We start from the raw sequence: 27,671 nt of genomic DNA on the forward strand, positions 1-27,671 counted from the left end.
GTACAGTGCAATACTGAGGGAAGGCTGTACTGTAGGAGGTGCTGTCTTTTGGATAGGATGTTAAACCGAGGCCTGGTCTGCCCTCTCAGGTGGATGTAAAAGATCCCATGGCACTACTTTGAAGAAGAACAGAGGAGTTCTCCAAGGTGTTCTGGCCAACATTTATCTCATTGCTATTTGTAGGACCTTGCTTTGCGCAAATTGGCTGCCACGTGTCCTACATTTCAAAAGTGAATATGCTTCAAAAATACTTCATTGGTTGTGAAACAATTTGGGACATCCTGAGGATGTGAAAGGCGCTATATAAATGCAAGATTTTCTTTCTTTCTAACTACCATATAAATTATATAGTTTCCCAAACAATCTCTTCCTGAAGGTACGATAGCAAAATACTGTGGATGCTGGAAATCCGAAATAACAACAGAAAATGCTGGAAAAACTCAGCAGGCCAGGCAACATCCATGGAGAGAGAAATAGAGTCAATGTTTCAGGTCAAAACCCTTCATCAGGATTTCCTGAAGGTATTGGCCCTAAGACAGCAAGCCGATACGAGAGGTACCTTAACCTATTGGCAATGACACGTGATTGTGAAGCGGAGTGAGGCGAGGACTGGCATAGGGTACCTGCAGTTGTTGTGCTTTAAACATATCCGATGTGGGGTCATTGAGAACGTCCTCCTCCAGCTGTGCCTGTCTGTCGATGTTAATGGGGCTGAGGCAGCTGCTGGACAGGTATGTGCTGTAGATCTCGGCAGCAATCTGTGAAAGCTTAACGTAGGAACAAAGAGAGATGGGTCAAAGCAGCATCGTTCTTCAATGGTGGAAGCTACACCTGAGTAATCAGGGTGATATATCAACAAATATTATTAATAAACAATGTTGATATATTTCCCTTAGATGCATCTATGCTATTTGCCTTAGCTACTTCATGTGGTAGCAAGTTTCACATTACTTAGTTTGTATCGGCCTTCACAGTAGAGGAAGAGGATAAAGTACCAGAGATACTAGGTAAACTAAAACCAAATCAATGGGAGGAATTTAGTATAAGCAAAAAGATGGTAATAGACAAAATAATGAGGCTAAAGCTAGATAAATCTCCAGGACCTGATGGTTTCCACCTCAGGGAATTTTAAAGAAGTGGGTGAGGAAATTGTAGATGCTCTAGTCATGGGCCCAGAAATTCGGGTCTCCATGGGTGAGTACGCACGGGGTACTCACCCGTAGGCCCAATGGAAGTGCTGGTTTCCTGCATGCACTGCGCATGCGCGGGAACCCGGCACTTCCGTTCCCCTGAAAGCAGGGGTTCAGAGGTCGAACGCGTGCGTGGGAGAGGCTGCGCGTGCGCATCGAACTTCGTTTTTTTTTAACAGGTTTTCCCGGGAAGGTAAGCCTGCAGAATTTAGAAATGTAAAAAGCAGGCGTAAGGCCTGCTTTTTACAATGTAAGTGGTGAATTAATTAAAATTAAAACATTTTTTCTACAGGTTTATTATTTTTAAATACTTTAAAGCAAGTTAAGTTTATTTTTAGCCCCGATAGAAAATAAAATTATTTTTTCAAAAATTTAAATTATTGTTTAAAATAGTTATTTCATTTAATTTATAGTTTATTTAAAAAATGTGATTTAAAAAAAAAATTATTTGAAGATTTAGTGATGTTTTGTAAGAAGAAAGGGCCCGTAGTATTTCTAAGTTTGACAGCACTTCCTGTCAGACTTATGAATGGAGCATTCCCTGCTCCGATTGGCTCCCCATGGCCCACGTGATCCCAGGGGATGCTTCGAACTAACTGCGCCCCTGGGATACGCAAGCACTACGTGCCGGCAGCTGAACCAGGCCCAGGATCGGAATTCCACGGGGGCCCACAGCTCAACGGCCAGCGCGCTAGGTAAGTGCACATCGGGGGCTTGCACCCGCGGGAAGCCCCCGACCCGAATTTCTGGGCCATGATCTTCCAAAGCTCTCATGATTCAGGAATTATCCCCTGGAATTGGAAAATTGCCAATGACATTCCATTATTTAAAAAAGGTAAGAGAGAGAGACTAGGAAATTAGAGGCCTATTAGTCTAACCTTTTTGTGGGAAAGTTACTCGAACCTGTAATTAGGGAGAAATATGAAGTGATCAGAGGGAACTAGAATGGATTTGCAAAGGGTAAGTCATGTCTAACTAACCTAGTTGAATTTTTTGAGGAGGTCACTAACGTGGTAGGTAAGGGAATGTCTCTGGATATTATTTATATGGATTTCTAGAAGGCATTCGATAAGGTTCCACATAAGAGATTGTTAACAAAAATGAGAGTGCATTGAATTGGAGGACACCTATTGACAAGGGTAGGAAATTGGTTAGGAGATAGGAGACAGAGAGTAGGGATAATGGGTACGTACTTCAGTTGGCAGGTTGTGACTAGTGGTGTTCCCCCAGGGATCTGTACTGGGGTCTCAGCTTTGCACTATATTTATCAATGACTTTGATGAAGGAATAGAGAGCCATAAATCTAAAATAAAAACTGAAAATGCTGGAAATACTCAACAGTTCAGGCATCATCTGTGGAGAGAGAAACAGAGGTAACATTTCAGGTCGATGACCCTTCGTCAGAACTGGAAAAAGTTAGAGATGTAACAGATTTTTAAGCAAGTGCAGGGGCAGGGAAAGGGAGGGGGAGGAATGAACAAAAGGGAAGGTCTGTGATAGGGTGGAAGGCAGGAGAGATTAAAAGACAAAAAGGATGATGGTGCGAGGCAAAAGGAGATGGTAATGGGACAAGTTAAGAAACAAAAGATGAGTTTAGATGAGGTGAAAATGGGAATGGCTGAATCATCAACAGCTGCCATGTGAAAACAAAATAGGGGCAGAGGTTATGGTCTGAAATTGTTCAACTCGATGTTGAATCCAGAAGGCTGTAAAGTGGCTGTAAAGTGTCTAATAAAAAGATGAGGTGCTGTTCCTCGAGCTTACGTTGAGCTTCGTTGGGGCAATGTAAGAGGCCGAGGATGGAGAGGTCAGAGTGGGAGTGGAGCAAAGAATTAAAGTGACAGTCAATCGGAAGCTCGGGGTCACTCTTACGGACTAAATGGAGGTGTTCCGCAAAGCAGTCACCCAATCTGCATTTGGTCTCCTCAATGTAGAGGAGACCACATCGTGAGCAGCGAATACAGTATACTAAATTGCAAGAAGTACAAGTAAATCACTGTTTCACCTGAAAGGGGTGTTTGGAGCACTGGACAGTGGGAAGGGAGGAAGTAAAAGGGCATGTGTTGCATCTCCTGCACTTGCACGGGAAGGTGAAGGGGTGTTGGGGGTGATTGAGCAGTGGACCAGGGTGTCACGGAGGGAACAGTCCCTTCAGAATGCTGAAAGGAGAGGGGAAGATGTGTTTGGTGGTGGGATCATGCTGGAGGTGGCGGAAATGGCGGAGAATGATATGTTGAATGTGGAGGCTGGTGGGGTGAAAGGTGAGGACAACGGGAACCCTATCGTGGTTCTGGGAGGGAGGGGAAGGGATGAGAGCAGAAGTGCAGGAAATAGAACAGACAAGGTCGAGGGCCATGTCAACCACGGTAGAGGGGAATCCTCAGCTGAGGAAAAAGGAAGACATATCGGAAGCACTAGTATGGAAGGTGGCATCATCAGAGCAATTGTGACGGAGATGGAGAAACTGGGAGAATGGAATAGAATCCTTACAGGAAGCAGGGTGGGAGGAAGTATAGTCCAGGTAGCTGTGGGAGCTGCCTTCGATCTATTTCATTTCCTTTCCAGTTTTGAAAAAGGGTTCACCCGAAACGTCGACTCTAATTTCTCTCCACGGATGTTGCCTGGCCTGCTGAGTTTTTCCAGCATTTTCTGTTGTTATTTAGCTGTGGGAGTAAGTGGGCTTATAGGGAATGTTTATCCATAGTATTTTGCTTTTGTATTGTTGTAGCCATTTTACTGATGACATCAAGTTAAGTGGCATAGTGAATTGTGTAGATGGAAGCAGAAAGATGCAAAGAGACATTGATAGATTAAGTGAGTGGGCAAAACTGTGGCAGATGGAGTTCAATGTGGGGAAGTGTGAGGTCGTCCACTTTGGACCTAAGAAAGATAAATCAGAGTATTTTCTAAATGGTGAGAAGCTAGGAACTGTGGAGGTGCAGAGAGATTTAGGGGTCTAAGTGCATAAATCACTAAAGGTTAGTGGACAAGTACAAACAATAATTAAAAAGGCTATTGGTATGTTGGCCTTTATCACAAAGAGGCTGGATTACAAAGGGTTGGAAGTTATGTTACAGTTATATAAATTTCTGGTTAGACCCCCATCTGAAGTATTGCATTCAGTTCTGGGCACCCCACCTCAGGAAGGATACCTTGGCCTTTGAGGGGGTGCAGAGTAGATTCACCAGAATGACACCTGGGGTGAAAGGGTTAAATTATGAAGACAGATTGCATAGACTAGGCTTGTATTCCCTTAAATATAGTAGATTAATGGGTGATCTAATTGAGGTGTTTAAGATGATTAAAGTAGGTTTTAAAGTTGATAGAGAGAAACTATTTAATCTGGTGAGGGAGCCCAGAACAAGGGGACATAACCTTAAAATTTGAGCTAGGCCGTTCAGGGGTGATGGCAGGAAGCAATTCTTCACACAATCTGGAACTCCTGGCCTACTCCTGATCCTATGTTCCTATATTCCTAACGGTGATATTTTAAATCCACAGTATGATGTGTCAGTTAATTCAGTCCGTACTTCTGTAGAGGGATGCACAGCATTAGTTAAGGTTTAGACAATCACTGACACAAGACAACACGGTTCACAGTTGCACTGCCACCACCGAGTCAGAAGGTCATGGGTTCAAACCCCACTCTCGAGACTTGAGCACAAAATCTAGGCTGACACTTCAGTGTAGTACTGAGGAAATGCTGCACTGAGAGAGGCTGCTTTTGGATGAGACATTAAACCGTTTTCCCTCTTAGGTGGACGTAAAAGCTCCTAGGGCATGATTCGAAGAAGAGCAGGGAGTTATCCCCAGTGTCTATATTTATCCTAGGGCACTATTCGAAGAAGAGCAGGGAGTTATCCCCAGTGTCTATATTTATCCCAGGGCAATATTCGAAGAAGAGCAGGGAGTTATCCCCAGTGTCTATACTTATCCTAGGGCACTATTCGAAGAAGAGCAGGGAGTTATCCCCAGTGTCTATATTTATCCTAGGGCACTATTCAAAGAAGAGCAGAGCGTTATCCCCAGTGTCTATATTTATCCTAGGGCACTATTCGAAGAAGAGCAGGGAGTTATCCCCAGTGTCTATATTTATCCTAGGGCACTATTCGAAGAAGAGCAGGGAGTTATCCCCAGTGTCTATATTTATCCTAGGGCACTATTTGAAGAAGAGCAGGGCGTTATCCCCAGTGTCTATATTTATCCTAGGGCACTATTCGAAGAAGAGCAGGGCGTTATCCCCAGTGTCTATATTTATCCTAGGGCACTATTCGAAGAAGAGCAGAGCGTTATCCCCAGTGTCTATATTTATCCTAGGGCACTATTCGAAGAAGAGCAGAGCGTTATCCCCAGTGTCTATATTTATCCTAGGGCACTATTCGAAGAAGAGCAGGGCGTTATCCCCAGTGTCTATATTTATCCTAGGGCACTATTCGAAGAAGAGCAGGGCGTTATCCCCAGTGTCTATATTTATCCTAGGGCACTATTCGAAGAAGAGCAGGGCGTTATCCCCAGTGTCTATATTTATCCTAGGGCATTATTCGAAGAAGAGCAGGGAGTTATCCCCAGTGTCTATATTTATCCTCGGGCACTATTCGAAGAAGAGCAGGGAGTTATCCCCAGTGTCTATATTTATCCAAGGGCACTATTCGAAGAAGAGCAGGGAGTTATCCCCAGTGTCTATATTTATCCTAGGGCACTATTCAAAGAAGAGCAGGGAGTTATCCCCAGTGTCTATATTTATCCTAGGACACTATTCGAAGAAGAGCAGGGCGTTATCCCCAGTGTCTATATTTATCCTAGGGCACTATTCGAAGAAGAGCAGGGCGTTATCCCCAGTGTCTATATTTATCCTAGGGCACTATTCGAAGAAGAGCAGGGCGTTATCCCCAGTGTCTATATTTATCCTAGGGCACTATTCGAAGAAGAGCAGGGCGTTATCCCCAGTGTCTATATTTATCCTAGGGCATTATTCGAAGAAGAGTGGGGAGTTATCCCCAGTGTCTATATTTATCCTAGGGCAATATTCGAAGAAGAGCGGGGAGTTATCCCCAGTGTCTATATTTATCCTAGGGCACTATTCGAAGAAGAGCAGGGCATTATCCCCAGTGTCTATATTAATCCTAGGGCACTATTCGAAGAAGAGCAGCGAGTTATCCCCAGTGTCTATATTTATCCTAGGGCACTATTCGAAGAAGAGCAGGGAGTTATCCCCAGTGTCTATATTTATCCTAGGGCACTATTCGAAGAAGAGCAGGGAGTTATCCCCAGTGTCTATATTTATCCTAGGGCACTATTCGAAGAAGAGCAGGGAGTTATCCCCAGTGTCTATATTAATCCTAGGGCACTATTCGAAGAAGAGCAGGATGTTATCCCCAGTGTCTATATTTATCCTAGGGCACTATTCGAAGAAGAGCGGGGAGTTATCCCCAGTGTCTATATTTATCCTAGGGCACTATTCGAAGAAGAGCGGGGAGTTATCCCCAGTGTCTATATTTATCCTAGGGCACTATTCGAAGAAGAGCGGGGAGTTATCCCCAGTGTCTATATTTATCCTAGGGCACTATTCGAAGAAGAGCAGGACGTTATCCCCAGTGTCTATATTTATCCTAGGGCACTATTCGAAGAAGAGCAGGGCGTTATCCCCAGTGTCTATATTTATCCTAGGGCACTATTCGAAGAAGAGCAGAGCGTTATCCCCAGTGTCTATATTAATCCTAGGGCATTATTCGAAGAAGAGCAGGGAGTTATCCCCAGTGTCTATATTTATCCTAGGGCACAATTCGAAGAAGAGCAGGGAGTTATCCCCAGTGTCTATATTTATCCTAGGGCACTATTCGAAGAAGAGCAGAGCGTTATCCCCAGTGTCTATATTTATCCTAGGGCACTATTCGAAGAAGAGCAGGGCGTTATCCCCAGTGTCTATATTTATCCTAGGGCACTTTTCGAAGAAGAGCAGGGAGTTATCCCCAGTGTCTATATTTATCCTAGGGCACTATTCGAAGAAGAGCGGGGAGTTATCCCCAGTGTCTATATTTATCCTAGGGCACTATTCGAAGAAGAGCGGGGAGTTATCCCCAGTGTCTATATTTATCCTAGGGCACTATTCGAAGAAGAGCGGGGAGTTATCCCCAGTGTCTATATTTATCCTAGGGCACTATTCGAAGAAGAGCAGGGAGTTATCCCCAGTGTCTATATTTATCCTAGGGCACTATTCGAAGAAGAGCAGGGCGTTATCCCCAGTGTCTATATTTATCCTAGGGCACTATTCGAAGAAGAGCAGGGAGTTATCCCCAGTGTCTATATTTATCCTAGGGCACTATTCGAAGAAGAGCAGGGAGTTATCCCCAGTGTCTATATTTATCCTAGGGCACTATTCGAAGAAGAGCAGGGAGTTATCCCCAGTGTCTATATTTATCCTAGGGCACTTTTAGAAGAAGAGCAGGGAGTTATCCCCAGTGTCTATATTTATCCTAGGGCACTATTCGAAGAAGAGCGGGGAGTTATCCCCAGTGTCTATATTTATCCTAGGGCACTATTCGAAGAAGAGCAGAGCGTTATCCCCAGTGTCTATATTTATCCTAGGGCACTTTTCGAAGAAGAGCAGGGAGTTATCCCCAGTGTCTATATTTATCCTAGGGCACTATTCGAAGAAGAGCGGGGAGTTATCCCCAGTGTCTATATTTATCCTAGGGCACTATTCGAAGAAGAGCGGGGAGTTATCCCCAGTGTCTATATTTATCCTAGGGCACTATTCGAAGAAGAGCGGGGAGTTATCCCCAGTGTCTATATTTATCCTAGGGCACTATTCGAAGAAGAGCGGGGAGTTATCCCCAGTGTCTATATTTATCCTAGGGCACTATTCGAAGAAGAGCAGGGAGTTATCCCCAGTGTCTATATTTATCCTAGGGCACTATTCGAAGAAGAGCAGGGAGTTATCCCCAGTGTCTATATTTATCCTAGGGCACTATTCGAAGAAGAGCAGGGAGTTATCCCCAGTGTCTATATTTATCCTAGGGCACTATTCGAAGAAGAGCAGGGAGTTATCCCCAGTGTCTATATTTATCCTAGGGCACTATTCGAAGAAGAGCAGGGCGTTATCCCCAGTGTCTATATTTATCCTAGGGCACTATTCGAAGAAGAGCAGGGAGTTATCCCCAGTGTCTATATTTATCCTCGGGCACTATTCGAAGAAGAGCAGGGCGTTATCCCCAGTGTCTATATTTATCCTAGGGCACTATTCGAAGAAGAGCAGGGAGTTATCCCCAGTGTCTATATTTATCCTAGGGCACTATTCGAAGAAGAGCGGGGAGTTATCCCCAGTGTCTATATTTATCCTAGGGCACTATTCGAAGAAGAGCAGGGAGTTATCCCCAGTGTCTATATTTATCCTAGGGCACTATTCGAAGAAGAGCAGGGAGTTATCCCCAGTGTCTATATTTATCCTAGGGCACTATTCGAAGAAGAGCAGGGAGTTATCCCCAGTGTCTATATTTATCCTAGGGCACTATTCGAAGAAGAGCAGGGAGTTATCCCCAGTGTCTATATTTATCCTAGGGCACTATTCGAAGAAGAGCAGGGCGTTATCCCCAGTGTCTATATTTATCCTAGGGCACTATTCGAAGAAGAGCAGGGAGTTATCCCCAGTGTCTATATTTATCCTAGGGCACTATTCGAAGAAGAGCAGGGAGTTATCCCCAGTGTCTATATTTATCCTAGGGCACTATTCGAAGAAGAGCAGGGAGTTATCCCCAGTGTCTATATTTATCCTAGGGCACTATTCGAAGAAGAGCAGGGAGTTATCCCCAGTGTCTATATTTATCCTCGGGCACTATTCGAAGAAGAGCGGGGAGTTATCCCCAGTGTCTATATTTATCCTAGGGCACTATTCGAAGAAGAGCGGGGAGTTATCCCCAGTGTCTATATTTATCCTAGGGCACTATTCGAAGAAGAGCGGGGTGTTATCCCCAGTGTCTATATTTATCCTAGGGCACTATTCGAAGAGGAACGGGGAGTTATCCCCAGTGTCTATATTTATCCTAGGGCACTATTCGAAGAAGAGCAGGGCGTTATCCCCAGTGTCTATATTTATCCTAGGGCACTATTCGAAGAAGAGCAGAGCGTTATCCCCAGTGTCTATATTAATCCTAGGGCACTATTCGAAGAAGAGCAGGGCGTTATCCCCAGTGTCTATATTTATCCTAGGGCACTATTCGAAGAAGAGCAGGGAGTTATCCCCAGTGTCTATATTTATCCTAGGGCACTATTCGAAGAGGAGCAGGGTGTTTTCCCCAGTGTCTATATTTACCCCTTGGCCAACATCAATAAAAAAACAGATGCTCTGGTTATTTATCACATTGCTGTTTGTGTGCACAAATTGGCTGCCGCGTTTCCTACATTACAACAGCAACTAAAATTCAAAAAGTACTCCATTGACTGTAAAGCACTTTGGGACATCCTGAGGTATTGAAAGGCGCTATAGAAATGTAAGTTTTCTTTCTTTCTAAGGTCCCAGATTAAATCCCTTCATCTGTATTGTTAGATCCGTGTGTTAATGGAGACACGGAATGCAGGAGTTGATTTAACAAGTGTTTACTGAACAAAGTCTGGAGGTGAACTAACTACACAAGACGCTACACAGGCTTATATACCCGAGTGGTCACTACTGGTACTACAGTATACAGGGGCTTCAAAAACATAGTTCCTCTTAAAGGTACATACATTACAATTCCTCCCCTTTTAGATAAATAGTACATAACATTTTAAGTAATCATTAAATAACATTTTTACAAGAACAATAATATACACATTTGCTGAAGTTAATCAATTACAAATTCAGTCTGTCTGGAGGCTTCCTGAGTCGGTCCGGATAACGCCTCGGTGGTGTAGTAGGTTCTTTTGGCAAGGTCGATTCGGCTTCAATGCCAGTGTCGGGTTCATCTGGTTCCAGTATCACTGGATCGGAGGTAGATACTAAGGGTATCTCTGCTTCATCACTAGGCGTATAGAGTTGTGGTGTAGGTTGTCCTTTTTCGGATGACTCTATGATCTGGTCAGCATGGTGCCTTATTATGCTTTCTCCAATGTCCACGGTATACATCAGCGGTCCTAGTCGTGTGCAAATAGTTCCAGGCTGCCATTTCTCGGTACAGTAGTCCCGGGCCAAAACTGGTTGACCTATCTGGAAGGTTCTAGTTGGCCTTTCATTCATGCTTTGAAATTGTCGGTTCTCTACGTCCCTTCTGACGTTTGGCTTGACCAAATCCAGCTGGCATCTTAGGCGTCTATTGAAAAACATCATGGCGGGGGTTTGGTTTGTAACCACATGTGTTGCATTCCTGTACGCAAACAAGAAGTTATCTACCTTATGTTGTAGATTTATGTCTTCATTACCCATGGCCTTTATGGCCTTCTTGAAGGTCTGGACAAACCTTTCAGCCAATCCATTGGTGGCGGGATGGTATGGGGCGGACGTGTAGTGCTTAACCCCATTGTTTTTTAAGAACTTCCTGAATTCTTCGGATACAAATTGCGGTCCATTATCAGAACAGGTCTGTTCAGGCAGCCCATTCCTGGCGAATATGGTCCTTAATACTGTGATGGTTTTTTCCGTGGTGGTGGAGGACATCTTTATTACCTCCGGCCACTTGGAGTGTGCATCCACCGCGATTAAGAACATTGAGTCCATAAATGGACCAGCAAAGTCGATATGTACCCTTTGCCATGGAGATGAGGGCCACTCCCATGGATGTAGAGGGGCTTGTGGTGGGGTGTTTTGGACCTTCTGGCATCCTAGACAGCTCTTGGTCATTTCTTCGATGTCTCCATCGATACCTGGCCACCACACAAACGCTCTGGCTAAGTTCTTCATTTTCACTCCACCCAGATGCCCCTCGTGAAGCTCCTTTAGCACTTTATCCTAGAGTTTGGGTGGAATCACCACTCTGGATCCACACATCAAGGTTCCTCGGCACACTGACAGCTGTTCTCTTCTTTGCGAGAATGCTGGCAACAGTGGTGCGCCATGTGCTGGCCATCCCTTCACCGTTAAATTGTAGACTCATGAGAGAGTCGGGTCATATCCCGTTTCCTTTTAAATGGTAGAATTTGTCACCGGTAGACATTCCACTATGGTCGAGTGGAACATCTCCACTGGGTCCACTGTAGGCGCCTCTTCCACCGTTGGCAATGGTAGGCGCGATAACCCGTCAGCATTCCCATGCTGTTTTGTTCCTTTGTATTCTATGTCATATTGGTGTGCCCCTAGGAAAAGGGACCACCTCTGTAGCCTTTGCGCTGTCATAATGGGAACGCCCTTTTTAGGGTTGAATATGGAGACGAGGGGTTGATGTTCAGTCAACAAGGTAAATTTTTGTCCGTGTAGGTAATGGTTGAATTTCTTCACCCCCCACACCAGGCTGAGTGCCTCCCTGTCGATCTGGGCATAGTTACGCTCAGCTGAGTTCAATGAGCGTGACGCAAAAGCTATCGGCTGCTCCGAGCCATCAGGGAATCTATGCGATAATACCGCTCCCACGCCGTAAGGGGTGCATCGCACGCCAGTCTGATTGGCAGTGATGGGTTGTAATGAGCCAACACTTCCCTGGACGTGATCAAGCCTTCGCATTTATGGAAGGCATGTTTACAGTCTTCGCTCCATTTCCAAACTACTCCCATTTGTAGCAGTGCGTTAAGAGGGTGCAGAACCGTCGACAAGTTTGGTAAAAATTTATGATAGTAATTTACTAATCCCAGGAACGACCTTAATTGTGAGACATTTTCAGGCGCTGGGGCCTTTACGACCGCTTCAATTTTTTCAGGTGACTTATGCAACCCTTCTTCGTTAATGACATGGCCACAATATATTTGTTTCTGGAAAAATTCACACTTGGGGCGATTTGCTCGTAGGCCCCGTTCTCTCAGCCTCGTGAGCACCTGCTCCAAGTTGGCAAGGTGCTCGTTGTCGTTTTCTCCTGTTACAAGGATGTCGTCTGGGTAGCATTGAGTCCCCGGAATCCCTTGCAGGACTTGCTCCATAGCTCTTTGCCAGATAGCCGGAGCTGATGCCACTCCGAAAACCAGTCGATTGTACTGGTACAGGCCTTTGTTTGTGTTTATCGTGAGATACTTTTTAGAGGCCTCCTCAACCTCCATCTGTAGATATGCCTGTGCTAAGTCAATTTTGGTGAAACGTTTCCCTCTGGATAGTGAGGCGAAAATATCTTCTATCCTAGGAAGAGGATACTGTACCGTGTGAAGAACTGGGTTTACAGTCACCTTGAAGTCCCCACAGATGCGAACTTTTCTCTGTTCTTCAGATTTATCATTATTCAACATTTTCTTCATGACCGGGACGATGGGTGTTGCCCACTCGCTCCAATCTACCTTGGATAACACACCTGTTTTTTCCAAATTCTCCAGCTCTGCCTCGACGGCTGGACGAATTGCGTATGGCACCGGCCTTGCCTTAAAAAACTTGGGAATTGCCGCATCTTCCACTTTTATTGAGGCGGTGGCGCCTTTCAGGATTCCTAGTTCCTATTGAAACATTTCTTTGGCGCTGGCCAAGATTTCTTTTAATCGTCCAGGTATGACGTCATCATCGTTTTTTTTCTTACTGGTCACCGTCAGTGCCTGAATGGAGTGCCAGTCTAAACGTATCTTTCTGATCCATTCATGTCCCAACAACGGTGGACCACCATCTTGCAGAACCTATAAATACAACTTCTGTATTTCCTTGCCGTTGTATACAACAGGCACCCTTATTTTCCCTCTGGGGTATACTTTCTGCCCCGTATATGTCTTCAAGATAATGGATGTGTCTTTCAAAGGTATATGCGGAAATAGCCGCTCGTAATCCCGTCGACTCATGACGGTCAGAGCTGATCCTGTATCTAGCTCCATTTTGACTGGGGACCCTGCTATCGTGAGGGTAACCCAAATGGTCTGGTAATCTTCTTTGGCAATTACATTATGTAATTTGAGACAGCTTAGTCTCTTGTTTCCGGAGTCGCTATCGCTCTTCTGGTCTTTGGAGCTACTGACCGTCATCATTTGTACCTTTCTGTACTTTTCCTTATTGATCTTTTTACTGTCAGCAGATTTCTTTCCAGATCTGCATACACGTGCAATGTGTCCCATCTTTCCGCATTGCCTGCATGCTTTGTCCTTGAACCAGCAGTCCTTCTGGTCATGGGTGGATCTGCCGCAGCGATAACATCTCTCGAAACCCCGTGTCATTTCATAGGTGCCGAAGTCCTGTGGCTTTTGCTGTATCTCTGCAGCTCCTCTTGCTGCTGCTTCGTATGATACAGCCACACTGAAAGCCTTGTCCAGTGTCAAATCTTTCTCAGAAAGTACTCTTTTCTGTGTTCCTTCGCTTAGGAGACTGCAGACGAATTTGTCTCGTAGAGAATCTGCCAGTCCTGCCCCGAATTGGCAGTGCTTTGACAGCTTTCGTAATTCGGTGAGGTAATCAGCGTTACTTTCATTCTTGTGCTGATTCCTCCTGAAGAATTGAATCGTTCCGCTATCAGCAGCGGTGTTGGGTTTAAGTGCTCCTGTAAGGTATCAACAATCTCCTTAAAATTCTTGTCCATCGGTTTGGCTGGAGTGATCAAATTTTGTAACAGCCCATATGTCCTTGCGCCCATCAGATTTAGAAGTACCGATGCCTTTTTATCATCCGTTACTTCGTTCACCTTGCAATATACCTCCACTCTTTCCACATATGTGGTCCAATCTTCTATATCACTATCGAAAGCAGTAATATTGCCAGTCTTCGGCATCTTGAAAATCTAAAATGGCGTTTCCCGTGCTTTTCCTCCGTCCCCGATGGATCAAAATGGCGCCTCCCACGCTTTTCTTTCTTCCCCGCCGAGTTAACATGGCGCCTCCCGCGCTTTCCCGCCGCTGCCGCTGCTGCCAACGCTGTTCTCCGCGGTTCCCGTTACGACCTGCAGCTTTTCGCGGTATTTCTATTTTATTTTTTTTATATATCGTTTCAATAGTTTCTCCGTTACTTGGAGAACCGCTCCCGTCGTGGAGCGGACCCTCTGGGACTTTCCCCTCCCTCTGCTCGGTCCGAACGCCGACCTGCTTTGCAGCACCGGCCGTGCCCTGAGTGCTCCACCCTCTCTCTCTCTTTGCTTCTGCTTCCCGACTCGCTGCCCAGCCCCGTTGCAGAGCCACCCGATCGAGTTCTAGCCCGCCGCAGCCCAGGAAGGATCAGTGCACTACCTGCCACCAGCCCGTTTAGCTGGTGAAACCACAGTTTTTTTTTTCTTGCTTCTGGCTTCGACCTTCGTCTGAGGAATCGATCCCCTTGAGGTGCTGCCGAATTGCAGGTAAGTTCGTTTCTAACTCGTCGCCACTGTTAGATCCGTGTGTTAATGGAGGCACGGAATGCAGGAGTTGATTTAACAAGTGTTTACTGAACAAAGTCTGGAGGTGAACTAACTACACAAGACGCTACACAGGCTTATATACCCGAGTGGTCACTACTGGTACTACAGTATACAGGGGCTTCAAAAACATAGTTCCTCTTAAAGGTACATACACTACAATTATTGAGTTAGTTGATCTCAACCAAGGTTTTGCAATTGGCCTCAGGGCCTCTGTACTAGAAAAAGGCCAGGAGATAATGAATACAGACAAGGTTCCAACTCCCAATCCAAAGGCTGTGTATGGGTGGATGGTGGGACAGGAACGAATCGGGCTTCACTGTAACTCCCAGGGTCAAATAGCCTACACTAAATTTGCTCTCCTGTTGTGATGCAAACAACGCCCTAATCCGATACAGGGTGCAATTTGAGGTGGGACCCCATGGCACTGGGTTTTCTCCACTCCACGGCCCCCTCAAGAGTTACGCCAAATTTGGAGCAGCTGTGGCTCAGTTGGTAGCACACTCGCCTGAGTCAGAAGGTTGTGGGTTCAAGTCCCACTTCAGGGACTGGAGCACATAAAGCTAGGCTGACACTCCAGTGCAGTGCTGAGGGAGTGCTGCATCATTGGAGGTGCCGTCTTTTGGATAAGACGTTAAACCGAGGCCCCGTTTGCGCTCTCAGGTGGATGTAAAAGATCCCATGGCATTAATTCGAAGAAGAGCAGGGGAGTTATCCCCTGTGTCCTGGCCAATATTTATCCCTCAACCAACATAACAAAAACAGATTATCTGGTCATTATCACATTGCTGTTTGCAAATTGGCTGCTGCATTTCCCACATTACAACAGTGACTCCACTTCAAAAGTACTTAATTGACTGTAAAGTGCTTTGATACATCTGGTGGTCGTGAAAGGCGCGACATAAATGCAAGTCTTTCTTTCTTTCAAGTCACATGATACATCCGCCCACATAATATGATGACATACAAATGAGGGAAATATGTCATTTGATATATTCTGTCTTTGCCCCTTAGCATAGTTGATTTCCAGAATTGCCATAGGCCTCTGAAGAATGTAAAATTGGAAAGGCTAATTTTTGCAATGCAATTGATTTATGAGCGATAGCATTACAGAGGCCGGCAACTTTAACTGGCAAACTTATCAGCGGAAATCAAAACTAATCTGTGGAAACCAATATTTCAGTGAGCAAGTGGTCAATCCGTAGAGCATGGTCCCTAGGGAGTTGGTGAAAGCAGTTAGTATTGATTCTTAAAATGCAAATTAAATAGATTTTCAGAAAATAACATTTTGGGATTCAGTATATGAGTAATTTGAGACGTAACATGTGGTAAGTGTAGCATTCTTGGGAGGAATAAGGTGGCTTTGGACCTATGGGGAGGAAAAATTCAGTTGTTTGCGCCTCCTGTTAGCACCTTAAGAGGGCGCCAATTGGGGCACAAAGCAACTAGCGCCCGGCCGCGGCGATGTTTGCGCCGCTCGCGAAATTAACTGGACATTTTGCAGCGGAGCGAAACACTACCGCCACGATCTCCTGCGCCGGCAGATCGTGACGTCAGTCGAGTGCGCAATGCCCTGTTAGTGCCCCCTGGATCGGATATCGAGTGGCGCCCCCTGCCTTACCGCCTGCCGCTAGCAATGACAGGTTGAGGGGAGCGTTTTGCTGTCAGAAAGGGATTGGGGGAGCGCTATTTAAAGGCGACCGCTTCCTGCCTTTTTTAGTCGGTGACATTTTTGCACCACGCATTCTGAGAGAGAGAGACTTCTGGAGAGATTCAACGCTGTGTGAAGGAGTTTTGAGTACTGAGCAGCACTTTGCAGGTTTATTTTGATTTGCCCTTCCTTGCTTCGCCAGCACTCTGAGGTAGCGCCTCACTCCTTGGCATTTTCACCTTAAGAGAGGTGTGTAGCACCTGATTTAGCGCTCCAATCACCTCCAGGGGCGATAAAAGCCAAGTTTGCTGTCAGAGGCGATAATTAGCACCAGGCGCTGAACTTTGCGCACGGCCGAAAATGGCTCCCCAAATGGGGCGATACTGACTTTTTCCCCCATGGTTTCCAAAGCTCTTCACCACTGGGGTTTTCCTCATCTCATGTCTGGATCTGTTGTAGACTAATTGATAGAGACTGATTGCTATGATTAGTCATTATTACTGTATCATGCAACTACCAGGATGGTAGAAGGCGTACTAGATGGACCTTGGTATTGTTTCGCCTATCAATTCCTACGTTAAGTATGTTGCAACACATTGAAATACCTTCCCTACTCTCCCCATCCCAACCAGAGCTGGGCATTATTGTAAATAGCCTCAGTACCCACCCAAAATATTTAAATGCCCCCTGACTGCAGGCAGGTGAAAGGTAAAAGTCCCATCCTGCTGAGGATCCCTTGTCATTGGGGAACACCCGAAATTGGAGGCCTCATTGTCCAGGCTAGGGTACTAGGGTGTTCGCTTGAAGAGAATACTGGAGGGCAACCAGCATCCGTGGAACCTTACCCCAGCCTCAGCTGGTGTCTTCTGGAGGAGAGGAGAAAGTTGGAGACCCACAACAAAGCATATGTAGAAAGTATAATCAGCCAACACTTACTTGGTCTAAGTCATCTGCTGGGATCTGCTGAAAGCGTTCACAGGCTTGCCAAAATAATATGTTTTCTGCACTGAATTCCTTCTTTAAAAACTCCTAAGGAAAGAGGAGACAACTCAATCACTGTAATAATGGGAAAGGTTCGCTAGGCCCAGCTAACCCGTTTCATATTCAGAGATCAACCTCACTTTATCATTTCTCTCTCCAGAAACACAGCTGCTGCAGCTACTACAACAACTACTTGCATTTATATAGCGTCTTTACTATAGACAAACATCCCAAGGTGCTTCATAGAGGCATATTCAATAGAAATTTGACCTAAAGCTTGGTCAAAAAGGTAGATCTTAAGAAGTGCTTCAGAGTCCTACACTGTGCAAAGACCAGGAGTGACTCAACTCTACTATGTGGAGTTAAGACATCTGCCCACAGGATGGGACAAAAATCTATTGGCCGTCAATCCCGGGCCTCCATCACATGCCACTAGGCAATATCTTGGCCAACTTGCATGCCATTTGGCTGCCTGGTTAGATACATTCAATGAATTTCTAATTAACATGAGAAGTACTTCAAAACGTCATCGTTCCTAGCACAGAAGTAGTTTCCACAAACTCACAACACACTTTTCACCACAGAAAAAATATATTTTTAACAGTATCATATGGCAATGACTGTCCACTGACTAATTTCATTTTCTTCTAGGTTTGTGCAGGTGTGGATTTATTGGCCACATTTCTCTCCAATCTATAACAAACCTGTTCACAGAATGATTTCGATGTCGGTGTTTATGCTCTGCAAGGACCTCCTCCCACCCTACTTCATCTAACCCTGTCAGCATATCCTTCTATTCCTTTCTCCCTCATGTGCTTATATAGCTTCCCCTTAAGTGCATCTATGCTATTCGCCTCAACTACTCCTGTGGTAGCGAGTTCCACATTCTCACCATTCTTTGGGTAATAAGTTTCTCCTGAATTCCCTATTTATTGGTGACTACCTTATATTTATGGCCCCTAGTTTTGGTCTCCCTCCCTTCGTAATTTTAAAGTCATCTATCAGGTCACCCCTCAGCCTTCTCTTTTCTACAGAAAAGAGCCTCAGCCTGTTCAGCCATTCCTTATAAGTACATAACTATATGGATTTTAAGAAAGCATTTGACAAAGTACCACATAAAAAGCTGGTTAACAAAAGTGAGGCTCATGGAATAGATAGGTCAGTGTCAGCTTGGATAAGAAATTGGCTTAAGGACAGAAGACAGCGAGTCATGGTAAATGGTTGTTTTTCAGACTGGAGGATGGTAGACAGTGGTGTTCCCCAAGGGTCAGTGCTCGGACCACTGCTTTTTTTGATATATATAAATGACTTGGATATTGGAATAGAGAGTAAAATTTCAAAATTTGCCGATGACACCAAACTTGGAGGTGTGGCAAACAGTGAGAAGGATACCAATTGACTGCAATGGGACATAGATAGGCTAGCAGAATAGGCAGACAAGTGGCAGATGGAATTTAATACAGAGAAGTGTGAGGTGATGCATTTTGGCAGAAGGGATAGGGAGAGGCAATATAGACTTAATGGCACAGATTTAAAGTGTGTGCAGGGACAGAGGGACCTGGGGGTTCATGTGCATAGATCTTTGAAGGTGGCAGGACATATTGAGAGAGTAGTTAGCAAAGCATATGGGATCTTGGGCTTCATAAATAGAGGTATTGAGTACAAAAGCAGGGAAGTTATTCTGAACCTTTATAAAGCTCTGGTTAAGCCACAATTAGAGTATTGCATTCAGTTCTGGTCACCATACTTTAGGAAGGATGTGAAAGTCCTTGAGAGGGTGCAGAGGAGATTTACCAGAATGGTTCCAGAGATGAGGGATTTTAGTTACAAGGTTAGGTTGGAGAAGCTGGGGTTGTTCTCCCTGGAGCAAAGGAGGCTGAGGGGAGATTTCATAGAGGTGTACAAGATTATGAGGGGTTTGGATAAGGTAGACAGAGAACAGCTGTTCCCATTAGCTGATGGTACAAATACTAGGGGACACGGATTTAAGGTTTTGGGGAAGAGATACGGGGGAATGTGAGGAAGAACTTTTTTATGCAGCAAGTGGTAATGGCCTGGAACTCGCTGCCAACGAGGGTGGTGGAAGCAGAGCTGACTAATGATTTCAAAAGGAAATTGGATAGGCTCTTGAGGGAAATAAACTTACAGGGATAGAGCGGGAGACTCGATGGGCCAAATGGTCTCCTTCTGTGTCATTATGACTCTATGATTCTATCATCTTAATTTTGGTATCATCTTTCAAGAAAGTTAAAACCGGATGGAAGATCAGTGGAATAGACAATTTCTGTGAACAGTATGGTTAACCCTTCGAATACTTCTGAAAATTTAACAATATTCCCCAAAAATACCTCTGAATATTTCTGACTCTACGAAAATTAATCCAACAAGCATAGTGGTATGGGTAGTGTTGTGGTTAAGTTACTGGACTTGTAATCCAGAGAATGTGAGTTCAAATCCCACCATGGCAGTCTGAAAATTTGAATTCAGATTTAAAAAATCATCAGGTAATAAAAAGCTGGGATCAGTAAAAGTGACCATGACTCTGTCTTAAGTGGTTTGCTACTGTCCTTTAGGGAAGGAAACCTGCTGTCCCTACTCGGTCTGGTCACTTCCATACCAATGTGGCTGATGCTTAACTGCCTGCCCTCTGAAGTGGCCTAACATGCCAAGACCTTCCCAAGGCAACTAGGGTTTGGCAATAAAGGCTGGCCTTGCCAGCGATGCCCACATCCTGAGAATACATTAAAAAAAAAGTAACAAGTGTCTCCAGAATTACAACATTCCCCTCCCCCATCAAGAACAACAACTTCCATTTATTGAGCACCTCTAACATAGAAGTATAAAAAAAGAAAAGACTTGCATTTATATAATGCCTTTCATGACCTCAGGACATCCCAAAGTGCTTTACAGCCAATGAAGCAAAATGGACAATGAGGCAAAGAAGGAGATATTAGGAGGAGTGACCATAAGCTTGGTCAAAGAGGTGGGTTTTAAGGATGGTCTTAAAAGAGGAGAGGGAGGTGGAGTGACAAAGTGGAAGAAGGGTTTTCACGGTGGGAATTCCAGCGCGTGGGGCCTAGGCGGCTGAAGACACGGTCGCAAATGTTGGTATGTAGGTAGGAGGGGGTGCATAAGAGGCCAGAGGAAGAGGAAGGGGGTTGTAGGCCCTGCCAGAGATAGCATGAGGGTTTATGGGAGAGAAACCTGACAGAGAGAGATAGAATGACAAAAAGAGAGAGGCAGGTTCAAAGTTTGATTTATTGGGAAAGGGGAAAGAGGAGAAGCACCAGATCAGCTGAACGGATGACCTCAAATCTTAGTGACACACTTGTTGGAGGTGAGAATGGGGAGAACGGGGAGAGAGGTTTAAGGATACAGTTGGTAGTGGAGAAAAGAAGCCGGGGTTATCTTTGCATTCCAGGAAGATCCTGGAGTAGTGGCCGTTTGTGACAGATGTGCCTTTGGTGCAGAACAGAATACTTACTGTGAAATACTTCACACCAATGGGGTCCTGCAGAAGCCTTTCGAAGGACACTGCCCAGCTGGCCACTGATCTCTCTGCGTAGCCTGAACTGCTCTGGACATTGGGCAGACTGACATTGCTGTTTAGACTCTGGTTACTTCCACGGCCATCAACCTCACTGATGTTCAACTCTGTGGAGATTGGATCATGTTATTGTCTTTGGATATCAAAGCACTAAGCTGAACAACAAAAACTTCAATGGATATGGCACTGAATTTGTTTAGCTGAAACGATACATTGGATACAATATCTACATAGGAACTATTCATCCCCTCGAGCTGATGATTCAATTAGATCACGGTTGATCTGTATCTTAACTCCATTTACCTGCCTTTGCTCCATATCCCTTGGTACCTTTACCCAAAAATATATTGATCTCAGTCATGAAAATTTCAATGAACCATCAGCAACCACAGCCTTTACATGTTTATTCCATGGCTACCATGCAGAAAAAGCAAGCCAAAAAAGGGGACAGGGCAGATAGAAGCATATGGGTTCCAGTAGTTGAAGGGTTTAGAATGAGGGGTCACGGATGATTAGATGTCAGAGATTTAGATCAGGGCAGGAGAAACATCTTCATACAGAAAGTTGTGAGGCTATGGAATTCACTTCCAGGATTAGTGGTTGAGAGAGAACCTACATCAACATTCAAGATTAGATTGGACAGATGGTTGAAGGCAAAGAAGGTGAAGGGCTAATGGAACAGGGTAGGTAAATATGATAAGGACAATATGCTTGCATGGAGGGTAAATGCCAGCACGAACTGGCTTGGCTGAATGGCCTGTTTCTGTGTTGTACCTTTTATGCATCGCCTCCTTACATCCTCACTGTGTTGCTACAGAAGACTCAATGCGGCTCGCCTATTCTCAATCATTCTTACCCAGAACTTTGAAACTGCAGGATTTCTTATCTCCCTCAGTCTTCCTTTTCTCCAACAACTGAAAGACATTTAAAATCCAAGTTTGGTGTCTCATCTTCTGTCCTACTCTTTCCTGCTTTGGTAGCTTCCTGCTCCATGAGGCATGGCCAAACTCATTTCATGGAGACATTTATTATCAACAGAAGCTAAAAGATTATGCCTTCTGACTCATTGCAAAATCTGTTAGTTATTGTAACAAGGGACTCACACTTACATCTGAATAACTAAGATGTCAATGTTTCAGCTAGCCAAGTTGGTGGTGGGGGTCGGGTTATATTGTGGTCTCAGTAGAGCACTGCCAGGATTTGTGTTCCTCAGGAGCTGCATACACCTGCTCCCACTGAGCTGGCCTCTCCAATGGGGTAGGTTCAGCACATTTAGATATTTCTTCATGCTCCTTATGCTTAGCATGTAATATGTTGCAATCACCACGAGGGTCAGGGGTCACCTTACCAAGTGCCAGCAGCTATTAAAGGGCTTCTGCCGGACATTAAATTGGCAGCAGTTTTTATTTTTTTTAAATTGTAGAAAACTGTAATGTCCGTGTGTAATTGAGACACGGACTGCAGAAGTTGGTTATAACAGGTGTTCACTGAATGGAGACAACACTGGAACTACTATACAAAGTTACTACACAGGCTTATATACAGGGGTGGTCACTACTGGTACTGCAGTATACAGGGGCTGCAGAATATAGTTCCTTCTTCAAGGTACATACACTACAATTCCTCCCCTTTTAGCTAAACAGTACATAACATTCGATTAATAATTAAATAACATATTTACAATTAGAGTTGCTATATACATTAGCTGAAGTTAATCAATTATAAATTCAGTCTTTGAGGAGGCTTCCTGATTCTGTCTGGATAACGCCTCTTTGCGGTATAAGGTTCTTCTGGCAAAGTTGATTCGGGATCAACGTCGTTGTTTGGTTCGTCTGCTTCCAATATCACCGATTCTGAGGTAGATGCAATTGGTACTTCGGTTTCATCACCAGGTGTATAGGATCGTGGTGTAGATTTGACGTTATCCAGTGACTCTAGAATTTGGTCAGCATGGCGTCTTACAATGCTCTCTCCAACGTCCACGGTATACATTAGAGGTCCTTGCCATGTGCAGATCATTCCTGGCTGCCATTTCTCTGTGCGGTAGTCCCGGGCCAAAACTGGTTGACCTATCTTGAAACTCCTGGTTGGCCTTTCATTCATATTCTGAAACTGCCTGTTCTCCACATCTCTTCTGATGTTTGGCTTAACCAAATCCAAGCGGCATCTTAGTCTTCGATTGAAGAACATCATGGCTGGAATTTGGTTGGTAACCGCATGTGTCGCATTCCGGTAGGCAAACAAGAAGTTATCCACCTGGTGTTGTAGGGGTATGTCTTCATTACACATTGCCTTGATAGCCTTCTTGAATGTTTGAACGAACCTCTCAGCCAATCCATTGGTGGCTGGATGATACGGGGCGGATGTGTAATGCTTAACACCATTATTCTTTAAGAACCTCCGGAACTCTTCAGACACAAACTGTGGTCCATTGTCGGAGCAAATCTGTTCAGGCAGCCCATTTCTGGCGAATATGGTTCGTAAGACTGTGATAGTTTTTTCTGTGGTGGTTGAGGACAGTTTTATTACCTCTAGCCACTTTGAATGTGCATCCACCGCAATTAAAAACATCGAGTCCATAAATGGACCAGCAAAATCAGTGTGTACCCTTTGCCATGGAGATGAGGGCCACTCCCATGGATGTAGAGGGGCTTGTGGTGGGGCGTTTTGGACCTTCTGGCATCCTGTACAGCTCTTGGTCATCTCTTTGATTTCTCTATCGATTCCTGGCCACCACACAAACGCTCTGGCTAAGTTCTTCATTTTTACCCCTCCCAGATGACCCTCATGAAGCTCATTGAGCACTCTATCCTTCAATTTGGGTGGAATTACTACTCTGGGTCCACACATCAAGGTTCCTCGGCACACTGACAGCTGTTCTCTTCTCAGCGAGAATGCTGGCAACAGTGGTTCGCCATGTGCTGGCCATCCCTTCACCGTTAAATCATAGACCCTGGAGAGTGTCGGGTCATTTCGTGTTTCCTTTTCTATGTTTGCATTCGTCACAGGGAGGCATTCGACTGTGGTCAAGTGGAATATCTCCACAGGATCCACTGCAGGTGCTTCTTCCACCATCGGCAACAGTAGGCGCGACAATCCATCAGCATTCCCATGCTGTTTAGTTCCTTTGTACTTGATGTCATATTGGTGTGCCGCTAGGAAAAGGGACCGCCTCTGTAGCCGCTGTGCTGTCATTATCGGGATGCCCTTCTTAGGGTTGAAAATGGAGACAAGCGGTTGATGATCAGTTAGTAGAGTAAATTTCTGTCCGTGCAGGTAGTGATTGAACTTCTTCACCCCCCACACCAGGCTGAGGGCCTCTCTGTCAATCTGGGCATAGTTACGCTCGGCTGCAGTTAACGAGCGTGACGCAAAAGCTATCGGCCTCTCTGAACCATCAAGGGATTTATGTGACGCTCCAACGCCGTAGGGAGACGCATCACACGCCAGTCTTATCGGTAGTGATGGGTTGTAGTGAGCCAATACTTCTCTTGAAGTGATCAGGCCTTTATACTTCTGAAAGGCCCGCTTACATTCATCGCTCCATTTCCATGCTACTCCAGTTTGTAGCAGGGTGTTCAGTGGGTGCAGAACTGTGGACAAATTCGGCAAAAAGTTATGGTAGTAATTCACCAATCTGAGGAATGACCTCAGTTGCGACACATTTTCAGGTGCTGGAGCCTTAACTTCCGCTTCAATTTTGTCAGGGGACTTATGTAACCCCTCTTCATCAATCACGTGGCCACAATACGATATTTGTTTCTTAAAAAACTCGCACTTGGGGCGATTGGCTCGTAGCCCATGTTCTCTTAGTCTAGTGAGCACCTGCTCTAGGTTGGCAAGGTGTTCACTGTCATTTTCACCTGTCACTAGGATGTCGTCCAAGTAACACTGAGTCCCCGGAATCTCTTGCAGAACTTGTTCCATCGCTCTTTGCCATATAGCCGGAGCTGATGCTACTCCGAATACCAGTCGATTATACTGGTAAAGAACTTTGTGAGTGTTTATCGTGAGATATTTCCTAGAGGATTCTTCAACCTCCATCTGCAAATATGCTTGCGCTAGGTCAATTTTTGTAAAATGTTTCCCGCCAGATAGTGAGGCAAAAATATCTTCTATCCTCAGAAGAGGATACTGTACTGTGTGAAGGACTGGGTTCACAGTCACCTTGAAGTCCCCACAGATGCGAACCTTCCTTGGCTGCTCAGACTTATTGTTTAACGTTTTCTTCATGACAGGAACGATGGGTGTCGCCCACTCGCTCCAGTCTACCTTAGATAACACGCCTGCGTTCTCCAGATTCTCCAGTTCTGCCTCGACGGCTGGGCGAATTGCATACGGTACCGGTCTTGCTTTGAAAAACTTGGGAATTGCATTCTCTTCTATTTTTATCGAAGCGGTTACGCCTTTAAGAGTTCCCAGTCCTTGTTGAAATACCTCTTTAGCGTTAGCTAAGATTTTTGACAATCGTCCAGGTGTGACATCGTCATCCTTTTTATCAGCCACAATCAGTGCCTGAATGGAGTGCCATTCTAAACTTATCTTTCTGATCCATTCACGTCCCAATAACGGTGGTCCACCATCTTGCAGTATGTACAGATACAATTTCTGTATTTCCTTGCCGTTGTATTCGACAGGCACACTTATTTTCCCTCTGGGGTATACTTTCTGCCCCGTATATGTCTTCAAGACAATGGATGTGTCTTTCAAGGGTATATGTGAGAATAGTCACTCATAGTCTCGTCGATTCATGACGGTCAGGGCTGATCCTGTATCCAATTCCATTTTGACTTGGGACCCTGCTATCGTGAGGGTGACCCAAATGGTTCGGTGATCCTCTTTTGTGATTACGTTGTGTAGTTTGAGACAGCTTAGTCTCTTGTTCCCAGATTCACTATCGCTCTTCTGGTCTTCGGAACTACTGACCGTCATCTTTTGTACTTTCCTGTTCTGTTCCTTAGTAGTCTTTTTGTTGTCGTTAGTCTTCTTCCCGGACCTGCAAACTCGTGCAATGTGTCCCATCTTTCCGCATTGCCTGCATGTTTTGTCCTTGGACCAACAGTCCTTCTGGTCATGGGTTGTTCTGCCGCAGCGATAACATTTTTCAAATCCCCGTGTCATTTCATGAGTGCCGTATTCCTATGGCTTTTGCTGCATTTCCGCAGCTCCCCTTGCTACTGTTTCATACGATACTGCCACGCTGAGAGCCTTATCTAGCGTCAGCTCTTTCTCTGAGAGTAACCTCTTCTGGGTTCCTTCACTCAGGAGTCCACAGACAAATTTGTCCCGTAGGGTATCTGCCAGTCCTGCTCCGAACTGGCAGTGCTTTGATAGCTTGCGTAGTTCCGTAAGGTAATCAGCATTGCTCTCATCTTTATGCTGATTTCTCCTTTGGAATTGAAATCTTTCTGTTATCAGCAGCGGTGTAGGATTTAGGTGTTCCTGTAGGATATCAACAACTTCGTTAAAACTCTTCGCCATCGGTTTGACTGGAGTGATCAGGTTCCACAATAGGCCATACCTTCTTGTGCCCATTAAGTTTAGTAGTACCAATGCCTTTTTCTCATCGGCTACTTCATTTGCCTTGCAATATACTTCGACTCTTTCCACATATGTGGTCCAATCTTCCATTGCATTATCGAAGGCAGTGATATTGCCAGTCTTCAGCATCTTGGAGATCTATGATGGCGCCTCCCACGCTTTGCCTTCTTCCCCGATTGAACAAAATGGCGCCTCCCGCACTTTGCCTTCTTCCCCGCTGGATTAAGATGGCGCCTCCCGTGCTTTCTTCCTTTTCCGCTGCTGCCAGCGCTGTTGCTGGCGTTTTTATGCCTTGATGGTGACGCCCTATGGTCTTCGCACGCTTCCCCCCGTGCTGCTGCCAACGCCGCTCTCCGCGGTGCCCGTGGCAAACTGCAGCTCCTCGCGGCTTTCTGCGCTTCTAATTTCTTTTTCTTTTATTTTAATTACTGTTCCTGTCGTCAGAGCAGACCCTATGGGACACTTCCCTCCCTCTTCTTGGGTCTGTATGCTGCCCGGCTTCCTAGCACCGGCCGCGCCCTGTGTGCTCCACCCTCTCTCTCTCTCTCCTCTTCCCGACAACGCTGCTCGGCCCCGTTGAAAAGCCACCCGATCGAGCTCTAGCCCGCCGCAGCCCAGGAAGGATCAGTGTACTACCTGCCACCAGCCCGATTAGCTGGAACACCATAGACTGGATAACCAAGCCCAGCTCTCGACAGCCTCTCCTGCAAATCTTCGAATTCGATGAATCAGAGGGCAGTTGCCCACGGTCGACGCCCGTTTCTTCTGTTTGTTTTTTTCTTTTTTTCTTTTTGGATTTCTTCCTTCTGGCTTCGACCTCTAATAACTTCACTTCAGGGATGGATCCCCGTGAGGTGGTGCAGAACTGTAGGTAAGTTCGGATCTGTTCGTCGCCAATGTAATGTCCGTGCGTAATTGAGACACGGACTACAGAAGTTGGTTATAACAGGTGTTTACTGAATGGAGACAAAACTGGAACTACTATACAAAGTTACTACACAGGCTTATATACAGGGGTGGTCACTACTGGTACTGCAGTATACAGGGGCTGCAGAATATAGTTCCTTCTTCAAGGTACATACACTACAAAAACCTTGGGGCATAATGACATTTAAAGACTGACCTTGGAAGACCAAGCATGCAGAGGTACATCACAAAGGGTGCTCCCACCCTGGAGTAAACATTTTTATTTAAGGCCTGTTTATTTAAGAATGTAAATAAGCCTGAAAGTCTGCATCATGGGGAGGACATTCCAATTTAAATGAAAGCTGGCACCTTAATGAACCCACCCAGGGCTTGGAAGATTTCACTGGTCCCGAGCCCCACAGTCACTTCAGGGCACAGTACAGCACGCTAAG

The 27,671-nt window shown here is 45.2% G+C and overlaps 1 protein-coding gene across 1 annotated transcript in view; it reads right to left on the bottom strand.

The window, feature by feature from the left end:
- LOC147113800 (regulator of G protein signaling 14-like) overlaps positions 1-27,671 on the bottom strand; it is a 96,097-nt gene that overhangs the window by 64,122 nt on the left and 4,304 nt on the right. The window contains exons 2-4 of the mRNA XM_085995129.1: positions 20,710-20,879; positions 17,181-17,273; positions 624-767 (exon numbers count right to left, since the gene is read on the bottom strand). Coding sequence (XP_085851255.1) covers positions 624-767; positions 17,181-17,273; positions 20,710-20,879 — 407 coding nt within the window. The remainder of the gene's footprint in view (positions 1-623; positions 768-17,180; positions 17,274-20,709; positions 20,880-27,671) is intronic.

The sequence above is a fragment of the Somniosus microcephalus genome, chromosome 8 (assembly GCF_052327205.1).
Source record: "Somniosus microcephalus isolate GS21.2 chromosome 8, FLI_Smic_1.0, whole genome shotgun sequence".
In the NCBI taxonomy this organism is placed as follows: domain Eukaryota; kingdom Metazoa; phylum Chordata; class Chondrichthyes; order Squaliformes; family Somniosidae; genus Somniosus; species Somniosus microcephalus.